Source organism: Pyrus communis, chromosome 8 (assembly GCF_041283825.1).
Source record: "Pyrus communis isolate YQ-2024b chromosome 8, ASM4128382v1, whole genome shotgun sequence".
NCBI classification, from domain to species: Eukaryota; Viridiplantae; Streptophyta; class Magnoliopsida; order Rosales; family Rosaceae; genus Pyrus; species Pyrus communis.
The window spans coordinates 3,135,170-3,146,958 of NC_142572.1; the positions used below are offsets into that span (position 1 = coordinate 3,135,170).

At 37.3% G+C, this 11,789-nt stretch overlaps 1 protein-coding gene and 1 long non-coding RNA gene across 3 annotated transcripts; both read right to left on the reverse strand.

Moving 5' to 3' along the window:
- Window positions 1-465: 465 nt before the first annotated feature.
- LOC137718230 (uncharacterized) lies at window positions 466-2,963 on the reverse strand. Of its 2 annotated transcripts, none has more exons than XM_088699146.1 (2): window positions 2,694-2,963; window positions 466-2,570 (listed from the first exon to the last, which is right to left on the reverse strand). In XM_088699146.1, exon 2 carries the CDS (start codon window positions 2,517-2,519, stop codon window positions 678-680), a length of 1,842 nt encoding a protein of 613 aa, XP_088555272.1. In that variant the 5' UTR covers window positions 2,520-2,570; window positions 2,694-2,963; the 3' UTR covers window positions 466-677. The 2 variants fall into 2 exon arrangements, with proteins under 2 accessions (XP_088555272.1, XP_088555273.1); XM_088699147.1 differs by having other exon boundaries at window positions 466-2,463; window positions 2,694-2,962.
- A 3,172-nt stretch (window positions 2,964-6,135) lies between these two features.
- On the reverse strand, window positions 6,136-8,332 carry LOC148694611 (uncharacterized). The gene is made up of 3 exons (XR_015965725.1): window positions 7,816-8,332; window positions 7,070-7,128; window positions 6,136-6,343 (listed from the first exon to the last, which is right to left on the reverse strand). It is a non-coding gene; the product is annotated as an uncharacterized LOC148694611 (long non-coding RNA).
- Between the last annotated feature and the right edge of the window lie 3,457 nt (window positions 8,333-11,789).

Genomic DNA, 11,789 nt, shown 5'->3' on the forward strand with positions numbered 1-11,789 from the left:
ATCCAGTGGAGTTAAACTACACCAAACAATAGACAAAAAGCCAACCTATCAAATCCAATCCTAGCCTAACCGCTCCGAAATACGAAATCCTATATTGTCCGGTCCACCTAATGTGCCCTTAACTACTACGTTTAAACTTAGTCCGTATGAGCTACTCAGACGCCTTTCAACTTTGATGTGTGAAGTAAATCGGACACGGTACAAGCTACTCAGAATCAGTCTTCAATACAGAATATCTCAAGCCAAAACAATCGCAAACAATAATTTTAACAACGGAAAGAGAATATAACAAAAAAAATCACAAAATTAAAGAGCAATGATACAATTTTTAACAGCAACTCTTTAGTTAATCTTTTGCAGCATTAAAGGTAACTATCACATTGATTACAGGTTGGCACAATGTGGAAAACTAGAGCAAGTATAAATATTTTAGATATTGGAAACTACTCGACAGACAACCATGGATTCATCAAAGCACAAGAATCAGATCAAATAAAATGACGAGAAGAGTACATGGATATCTAACAAAATCGATTTTGGATTTTGCTCCTCGAGACAAAGAAAATGAGTGAATTAAAGAAAACATATTTTGGACACCATGGAAATCATTATCATGAAAATAAGGCCGACGAAATTCAAAGCCAATACTTAAACAATGACCTACCAACTGCGTACATCTACATCTTGACTGCCACTTGTTCAGCAGAGCTTTTCTTCATAACCCCTTTATAGCACAATTCATTCAATAACTCCAGAGCCTCTTTTGCTAACCCTTCATAAGCTACGCCTTCAATGAGAATTGTGTATGTTGCTTCAGTAGGTTTGCATCCTCTAGATACCATATAAGCGAGGAAATCAATTGCACGACAAGTTTGCTTAGCCTTGCAAAGCCCCAACATGATGGAGTTAAAAGTGATAGCATTCGGCTTGACGCCCACATCTTCCAAATCATGGACAAACTTAATTGCCTCATCAACCTTTCCTTCTCTGCTAAGCCCTCCCACAAGAGAAGAATAAGTAATTACATCGGGCTTTAAACCCTTTTTGCGCATCTCATGCAAAAGTTCTAAGGCACGTTCTGTTTTCCCCACCTTTGAGAGCCCATCAATTACTGTGTTGTATGTGATTAGAACAGGAGAGCAACCCTTGCTACTTAGTTGATTAAGTATCTCAACAGCGATATCAACCTTTCCATCTTTGCACAAAGCTGTGAGCAAAGTATTGTAGGTTACAATGTCAGGATAACAGCCACGAGAAACCATTATATCCAAATACTCAATCGCCCTATCCATCTTCTTTTCCTTGCAAAAGCCATGAAGCAATGGGTTGTAACTCAAGGAGTTTGGTGTACAACCGTGCTTAGGCATCTTCTCCAAAATGTCAATTGCTCTACCCAATAAACCCTTCCGGCACAAGAAGTTAATCAAAATATTGAAAGTAACAACACTGGGAGAACAGCCTCTGTGGACCATTTCAGCTAATAGTTTCTCAGCATCCATCCACCTCCCGGTGCTGCACATGCTACGCAAAATAATATTGTGGGTAATGACATTTGGTTGGCAATCAGATGATGGCATGCCGTTCAAGAATTTGATTGCTTCATCCAACCGTCCTTCCTTGCAAATTCCATTTATAAGAACATTATAAGTGACTACATCAGGCTTGCATCCTTTGCTCCTCATCTCATCCAAAAGCTTCATCGCCTGCTCAACCCCACTTTCCTTACAAGTTGCTTCGATCAGTATGGTATATGTAATCACATCTGGATAACATTGCCTTTGCATCTGTCGATCAAGAACTTCCATTGCTTGCTTCAATTTCCCACTATCACACAAAGTACGCAAAATTGTATTATACGTAACAACATCTGGAGAAACACTCATCCGGTCCAAAACCCTCAAGGCATTATCAATCTCACCAGCCTTGCAGTAGCCACTGATCAAGACATTGTAAGTTATAACATCAAGGACAGCCCCGGAGTCTTCTAGAATGTTCATAATCCGAGTCGCCTTCTTTGTCTTTCCACTCTTACAAAACCCCCGGATTAAACTCGTACACGCAATAATATCCGGCATATCACCGCGATAAAGCATGTTCTCTAGAAACTTAAATCCCTCTTCTAACTCCCCATTTCTAACCAACCTGCGGAGATGATTGTTACTCTCAAATTCTTCGAAACCATTGGAAGAGTCCATTCCATTCAAACCCCCATGTGGGGCATACTCAACATTCTGCAGCCTACCATTGGAACTAAACGTTTCAACTTTCGACACAGCAAGTACACGCTTTCGCCTATGTTTCTGGTAACCGTCCTGTATTCTACACTGAATGCTATCAGAGAGAACAAGAAACCGAGCTCTGCAGCCCACAAAGAGCCTCCCAGAACTGGGTTTGGTGGGACCAACCTTACCACAAACCGTAGCTCCAAAATTACCAGTCTTTCTTGTCCTCTGCCTACCAACTCTGTGAAATGAGCAAAACCCATCAGGGGTTTGCTTCACAGGTACCATCAAATCCATAACTTCACCCACTTATGTATAAAACCACAACCCACTACTCAAAACACCATGCTTAAACGGAAATACAGCAAAGAAAATAGATAGAAAAACAAATTTGCAGAGTTGGGTTGGGTTTTTTGTGACAAACAGAAATGAACTTAGAGAAGAAAAGATGAAGCTAGAGAGAGAGCTTACCCAAAGCAGAGCGAGCTTCTTTCGTTTTCAAATGGAAGGAGAAGTATTACATAAGAGAGGGGCAGAAGGTTGAAAGAAGAAAGAGTGAAGAAGCGGTGGTGGGTGACAATGTGCCGCCGTGCTTATCCGTTTTATGTCGTTTTCTTCTGTGTGTCTGCAAAACGCGAGGTACGCTAGAGCTGAACGAGGAAGGCCTCGGCGTCGTAGATGGCACTTGAAACTGGGAGGCAATGAGGGGGTGGGTTGATTGCAGCGCAGGCCTGTGCGGCCTTGCTGATAATTTTTTTCAATGGGCCAAGTTTATTTGGACCAAACTTAAGGTTGTGATCTTTCTGTTCCCTTTGTACATTTTTGTCACTTATGTTTGAAAATAACGTCCCTACAAAACTAGATAAGACGATTATGGTAAAAAAAAAATAACAGAACTGTTATTAGCAATTTAAAAATCTAATTATGCATTTTTTATGAAAGTATTTTTTTCTTATAGAAAGCTTGAAGTGCACAATTAAATTTTTGAAGTGCTAATAAAAATTATCTAAAATAATAGTAATTCACGTTAGACTCAATCTTGTGTTCTAAAGCTAGATTAGGGTACGAAGTATGATTCTCTCCCTTTTCCTCCTCTTCTCTCCTCTTCTATTTGAACGCTCAAAATCTCATCTTGTTTTTTTTTTTTTTTTATACTTTGTAGAGAGAGAGAAAGGAGAAAATAAAACAATGAGAGGAGGGGGAGGAGGGGGTGCGGAATAGGGAGTGGAAAGAATCCCCGTCCTTAGGGTACTAGTTGTGTGGCGGCTAAATCTCATGGTCAGAAGAAATTATTTGGTGCGACTGTGAGAAAGTGGTGTGATGTAGTAGTTCATTAAGTTATAACGCGTATTTTATTATTATTATTATTATTATCCCTAAATATAAACATTGTATTACGATAAAACTATTAATTTGCCTCACAATCTACAGTAGTTGGGCTCTAATATTGTATGTAGGTTTCTCATGTATTGCAGAATGTGGAAGCAAATGTGTTGTTTGTGTGTTTCTAAACAACAACGCCCCCATATTATTGCACGTGAAACAGTGAGTATAGAAAGTTTCAAATTCAAGATCTTCCACCGTACCAATTTTTTAAAGAAAATAATAGCTAGAAATGGTTGTTAATACCCCCATAGACTAAGGAGCAAAGAAGCTCAATTAACACTAGTTAGCGAGACAATAACTTACCAAGACAATGATGAATAACACCAATTGGAGCATTGTCATTAGGGGCGAATCTATTAAGGGACCCGAGTGGTCCCAGGACCACTCGGAAGTCCAAATAAGTGGCTGTGAGGGCCTCTAAGGACCACCCAAGTCTAGGCATGTAGTGCAGGAGGAGAAGCGTGGCTGCACATCATTTTGGTATTCTGCATTTTGGAAACCAGGAGGAAGAAGAAGACTAATTCTATTTCAAATGACTTGGCCAAAATGACTGCACATTGTTCTGGTATTTTGCATTCTGGAAACCAGGAGGAAGAAGAATACTAATTCTATTTCAAATGACTTGGCCAAGACGACGTCGTTTTGAGTCAAGTCATTTAAGTAAAACGGTGCGTTTGGTTTGAAAAGACATCCACCTTTGAGCCTATACTAAATCCCATTCTTTGATATATAGTTTTTGCCATTTTTTATTAAAAAAAAACAAAAAAAATTCAAACTGTCAAAGAGATCTGACTTTTCAATTCCAATACTAACAAGCCTAATTGGTTATCCCATTCCCCAATTCCACTCCCTTCCTCCAAAAACTGAGTCCACGGACAACCAGTCAGGTGTTTTTTCTCCACTACCATTTAATCTCTTCATTTTTTAATTTAAGTAAATTTTTCATTTTAATCTAAATTAATATTGTAGAATGTTAAATTATAGTTATTGTTAATTTGTTGTGATTTTTTCATATCGTTTGGATCATGTGTTGGTTAGTTCATTTATATTTTTTACTTCATCAATTGATATGGTTTTTTGTTTTGCTTAATTAATATGTGTAGAAATTAGGAGTATGAAACGATATTACAAGCGAAAATCATTAGAGTATGAAAACCTCGTCATAGACAAATTTAGTCTTTATAGCTTGTAATGTTGTTTGTACACATATTATGAATGAAAAATTGTAATTTATCATTTAAATTTTCAAAGTTATATTTCATCTAATATTTTTTGGAGCATTTATATGGAAAAGGATCTTTGCCGGATCATTTTCTTGGGAATCCTAAGGATTCCGTAATTGTGATCGTTCATCATATATCATGCGATCAGAAATCATTTCAAAATTCAAAATTTAAAATTAAATATAAATAGTAATTAATAAACTGACCGCACGATATACGATGAACGGTCACGATTACGGAATCCCTAGGAAAATGACCTAGCGAAGATCCTTTTTCCCTTTATATTGGGACCATTCAGTATTAAAATCTTGAATCCGCCACTTATTGTCATGGTACAAAAGATATTTTAGAGGCTCATGAGAGCCCATTTACTGGCCAGCAATGATTTGTAAGTTTTGAAAGTGGTGTGATATAAGATCTCAAGTAACATAAATAAATGAGCAAAGAGTTCATGCACTAAGCATTGTTAATTTCCAGCTATCGGTCTTCCGTTGCGGGCATCCAAATGGGAGTCCTCAAAATTAGAGTTAGAAAGCATTATTGTTGCTTATAGTTGGTTTTATATTAACATTTAACACTGATAAGTACATTTTGCATGAGCATGCATTTCAAGATGTACTTATTTCTTTATTTTCTTAATCAAGTTCGAATTAGACCGTTTAGATTTTTCTTTTGTTATTACTCTTAAGCTTTATGTGGTGGATTAACTTCTTGTAACATTTCGATTCACAGTTCAAAGCTATGTATGTACAGAAAATTTTATACATGATTTTCTATTAAGTCAAAATGTTACGATATAAATTTATACTATGTAAGTTGTTCTCAAAATTTTACACAATTTTTAGTTAAGAGCGAAAAATCAAAGTACGCATAATGAAGGAACAAACAAGCAGAGTTCAAAACAAATATATCACTCAATCAACCAAACAAAAGAGAACACTACATATTATCTGAGACGGCTACAAAACTCGAAAGTACCACATTGTTACTAACTTGTTTATCACACTAAACTACAAGCTACATTTATAAAGAACAAAACCTAAAAAACCTAAACTCAGATGGGTTAGGCATAAATCTTATACTAACAAGCGAAATCCAAATAATTAAATAAACACTAATATTTTTCAACACTATCTACATACTCAATTTTTACTCCCATACACTCCTTGTTAATTTATATTATTTTATTTTCTTTAATCCATTCGATACGAGGGTCGAAATGACACACCCCGACCCAGAAAGTCCACTTGAACCCTGAATCGAGCTGTGCTGGCCGACACCTGGAAGGTGACGAAGCCATAAAATGTGATAGTGTACAAAAAGTGAATAAATTTGAATCTAAAAGTGTCTAAGTACCAGAGTGTGCTACGAGTGGGAGCGAACCCATTTCACACGCGATGTCAGAGCATAAGTAAGGTACAGTAGTATGGGTAAGAATCATACCCTCAAAAATATCCATCAATACTAAGATTCGCCACAGATTCTTGTCGATACAAACTCAGCAGCTAAAACCTGGAGGGCACCAAACAGAAGGTGTGAGTAAGCAATAAAACCAAGTTTCCCAAAGTTATTACCTCTCTAAAAGTAATGCCCCTAAATGTAAAACCCGTATCGTTTTCCATAAGACAGTACAACATATATACATATATCCAAACCATACTCAGAAATGACCAAAACCACGGTTTGCCATTAACTCCACCATACATTAATAAGTAGGCCAAATGAACTAAATCAATACAAAGTGATATATCAGTCAGAGTCATCTAAAATGACATGTACAACTTATCCGTATCTCATCAATCATGGCTAGCATATAAGTCGGAGTCACCTCTAGTGACCTATACGACTTATCCATATCTCATCAATCCAGTCAGAGTCATGTAAAATGACATGTACAACTTATCCATATCTCATCAATCCTGGCTAGCATATAAGTCGGAGTCACCTCTAGTGACCTGTACGACTTATCCATATCTCATCAATCCTGGCTAGCATATAAGTCGGAGTCACCTATAGTGACCTGTACGACTTATCTATATCTCATCAATCCTGGCTAGCATATAAGTCAGAGTCACCTCTAGTGACCTGTACAACTTATCCATATCTCATCAATCCTGGCTAGCATATAAGTCGGAGTCACCTATAGTGACCTGTACGACTTATCTATATCTCATCAATTTAAAAGTATCGATAGAACTCTCAACAATATGTACGATAAAAAGGAAAAGATCCACTTACCTGGAGTCCACGCTATGATTCTCTAGCGCACACATCGAGGCGTCCTGAATGATTGGTCCCTGTGACCAATTATCAAATCACATCTCAGAACTCTTATCTGAAGAATACGTAATTCACATAAAACACAACCTCAACGACATTCTAAAATAGTTTGATACCTATTGACCACAAGTCAACCATCGATCAAAGATCGACGGTAGGGTTTACAACCCTGTATAACTTGACCCGGAAGATCCGCATATCAGATTTCCAATCCGCAACTCCCAACGATCCACAATATGTTTCTAGAATAACATACTAAAATTTCATTACGATCCAACGGTCAGATCTCCGCCAATTGCCTAAAACAAGTGGCCATGAACATTTATTTTACTAACTTACAAATCCAATTCAGGAAGATCCGTAAGTCGGATTCCCGATCCATAAATTTCTATGATCTTTAAATATTACGTATTATAATGTATCCAATTTTGGTAACGATCCAACGGTCGGATCATCGATTCATATTTTTATCAAGTAACGTATCGTAATGAATTTAGGTTCCAACTATCAACCTACGTCATTCAAACGACAAAACTGAATTCAAAACATTCGACATAGCCTAAAAATAGCATTGGCAGCTCACTGGCCACGCGCCGCCGCGGGTGGCGGTCGGCCGCCCCGACTCGCCGGAAAATCCAACTATTTCCAAAAATTATAAAACTTCACAGAAATGAAGATCTCAGTGAGTGGAGCAACTTTCATACCTGTCACGAAGTCCAAAAGTGGACGGAAGATGGTCAATTTTGCCCACGAAGCCGGCGGGTGCCTGAAACTTCCCGACGTCGATTCGTCGTCTACGGTGGTCCAACGGGGTCAAGGTTGGTTGGGTTTTGCTCCTGGGATGATGGGCTACAAAGCCCAAGTTGTGGCATCGGCCATTGCTTTGCCAATTTACCGGAAAATCGAAAAGGGTGGCCGGAGCACCATTGATTTTCGTCAACTTTCGTGGCCTCAAACCACCCCATACCATGGTTAATCAAGGTGGTTCTTGGGTGGGTTTTGTAGAGGGGAATGAGAGCTTCAAGATGGTGGTGGTGGCATCGAAAAAATCCACCGGAGTTGGCCGGAATCGGCCTTGGAAGATGGACTCGCGGTGGTGCGGGTATGGGTGCACGGGAAGCTCTCTTCCCTTTTTTTTTTTTTTTTCTTTTCTTTTCTTTTCTTCTTTCTTTTTGATTGGCTGCAAGCTTCACTTTTATTTTCTAATTGGTTCCTTGTCGCTTTAATTTAATTGGTCCACTAATCCCACAATGTGGGAATTCAAATATTTAAATAACCAATTTCAAACGTCCATAAGTATACCGTTATAATCCGGACTCGCAAACGGATTTCGCCTATACGTTCGTACCAAAGAGTACTACGAGGATATGCTTAAAGAATAAGTCCCACATCTCTCAAGTCGATGGTCAACGGAAGTCAAAGTCCTTGCCTCTAGGGCAATTTCGTAAATTCACGCTTTTAAAATAAAATAAAAACGTAAAATTTGGAACGGGTTGTCACACGAAAAGTGAGACCATTGTGTATTAATTTGAGAAGGAAGCTATCTACATACTTATTTCTACCTTCACAAATTCCTTGTTAATTTCTATCTTGATATTTTTTAATTCTTGATCCCACTGCAAAAATGTGAAAAAGTATGTAATAGATAAAAAGAGGTATGGATATCACTATTCTTATTTAATTATGTTTTGCTCATGTGCAAACAAGATTAAGGCACTAAATTTTGGAAAAGGATCATCTCGGATTTTCTTTATGAGGATTTGATAATCAATCAATCAAGGCCGTTCATCGTATATTATACGGTCAAAAATTATTTAAAATTTAAAATTGAATATAAATAGGGGTGTAATATTCACACACATCTTTTTACTCCTCATACATTCTTTTAATTTTCAATCGTCGGATCAGATGAATTGAAGAAGATCAAAGAACAGAACTCAACAAGAGGTGTGTGAGAAGTAAAAATAAGTGTGTGGATAACACATCCCTATAAATATTATCTAATGAAAATTGATCTCATAATATATGATGAACGATTGTGATTGATGGATCTTCTGGATCCCTACAAAAAGGATATGGAGATGATCATTTTTCCAAAATTTTGAATATGTGGTCAGCTTTCTTCCAATGTGTAGGTACTTCGAATTCAACCAACAAACAAGAACAGTAAAAACACATGATAAGCCCAACAGTACAGCTCAGGTGCCTTTGATCTTTTCACAACATTTTACTTGGAGAATTACAGACATAGGACTGGACGAAATTCTAGTAGATCGACACGTGTCCACAATAAGTGGGTAGGGCCGCTCTCGTTTGCAACTTTGATACGTATTATTTACAATTTTCGCTTCCGGATGCTTCGAAACACGAATATAATAATGCAGAACCATGGTTAGATTTTGAAACATACCAATCGCGCTTTCTAGAGCGCGCGTCATGTACCTAAATCCGAATTCTCGAGCGTGGGTACGTGTCTGGTTGCGATATGCCCACGCAGGCATGTCCTTAAATCTTGGTTTGGTCTTAGGTGGAGAAATGTTTATTCGGGAGCATAAATAGTATATCAGGTGTTAAAATAGAAGTAATGAGAAATTTTATTTTTTAAGTTATCAACTTTTTAACACATATATCTTACTATTTATATACTGACACGTAATATACTATCCTGAATATTAATCATATTGAAAAATCTCTCTGATCGTAGGTAATCTGGTAGATGCTATTTGCTGTCCCAACACCATCGACCCAGCTGTTTATTACTTCCGTGCTTTTTCTTCTCTCGTTTTATTGGAAGACCAAGCGGTTTGATTGTTCCCAGATCAACGAGTTTCCTACTCAAAGTTTTTTGTTGTCGGCTAGGCTTCTACAGTAACTTGTGTTAGTGTAACATCTATATAAAAATCAAGCAGTTTAAGTTTGATATCTATAACATTTATGTTGTATTAGCGTGCGTTCAATGTATTTATATCACATTTATGAGTTTAATATAGGGGAGTGTTATTGGCACTTCAAAATTTTTATTATACACTCCTCACAAGTGTATTTTTCTTTCCAAATATAGAAAGTTTGAAGTGTAGAATGGGATTTTTGAAGTGCTAATAACAACTTCCTTAATATATTGAATTCAAGACAAAAATACATTGAACCTTAAACCGTAATGGGTATTATACTGTAATGTTTTAGCCAATTGTAGAAGTGTGATTCCTATATGAGTTCAATAAAGTGGTATCACACTCACTTTTTCCTACCTAATGTAGAAAACTTTAATAGAACTCGAGTTTATGATCAGAATCAGTCATATTATAAATCATTATGTTAAGATCATCTTTGCAAAACGTCAATTAAAATTAATGTTTAATCAATTAACAATAACAAATAGATAAACGATTCATAAAACTTTACTAAATCCTTCCACTTGTTTTTATACATGTCAATTGTTAACGCTTAAAATTGGAAGGTCAACAAAAACCAGCATGACCAACCCTTGGTGGCCTCGAGATATAGAGCTAGACTACAAACAAAAACATTTGAGTGGTTCATCGTTAAAAATGGGCTACGACCACTGTAATGGTCTAATATACATTTGACGTGGATTACAAGAGAGCTCAACAATTGAATAATGTAGTTTACTTCTCGTGGTCCGACTGCTTATAAGGGTTCCTTGACCTTTTTAGGCCTTAAGCGACACCCAAAAGTTCTAGCTCTCAATTCTCTCATTGTCCTATCATTTTATGAGCCAAGCAATAGACATGACCTATAAGCTATTCCTCCATTATTCACTCAACATGTGGAGAGGAATTGACATTCTCTCAAAGCTACTTGCACAATTTCTCGGATGCCATATACTGAGCACACTACTCATTCAAAAGTGGTTGGAAAGCACTTTACTGAGCGCTAGGCCTGACATCCTTTAAATCTCTACATATACTTCTTTGCCTGTCGATGGCAAACATGTGGTTGGGAGTTCACGTCCGGCAGACTTGTCCTTGGAGCTCCATGCCACAAAATTGGTTAGGTTTTCCAACTGGCTCAAGCGGTCGGAAAATACTTTTAACTTTTGCACCCCGTAGAGTCCTTATCCACAATACGCTTCTCTTCTCATAATGAAAATACTACGCGGCTATTAATTCCGTTTTATATAAATTGTCTCCAAATACTATACTTGATAACCACCACGGGTGGTTCAATGGTTGAGAACGAATTTTAGATTCATATTCAACACGGCACGTTCTTGGTTATTTTCCTGACGCTGATGAATCACACCATGATGGCTAGGGGGAGATTGAAATGCTTGTTCACGACCTCCAAAAAGGAGGTGGACTACCGTGGCGAAACCATCAACTGATATATATTTTTTGAATAAATGATGCTATCTATACTAAGGGGTGGTGACTAAACTTCACAATGAGCTAACAATAATACTGTGATTCAAATTCATCTTTAGCGAGAATCAAACCTAAAACATTTTATCTACAAATAAAAGAGAATATCTTTAAACAGTAATACTAAATGGCAGCATCGAGTCCTTTTTAACCAAAAAAAGAAAAAAAAAAGAAAAAAGAAAAGAAATACAACACATGATGAGCCGATGGAATATCTCCTTGTTCTGGTGAGAAAGCTATTGGGAGAATCCGAAACCCCAGATCTATCTAATAATATTTTATTAGAGAATCAGCAA

Excerpts from the sequence above, each read along its gene's own strand:
- LOC137718230 (XM_088699146.1), bottom strand. The coding sequence starts at position 2,519 with ATGGATTTGATGGTACCTGTGAAGCAAACCCCTGATGGGTTTTGCTCA.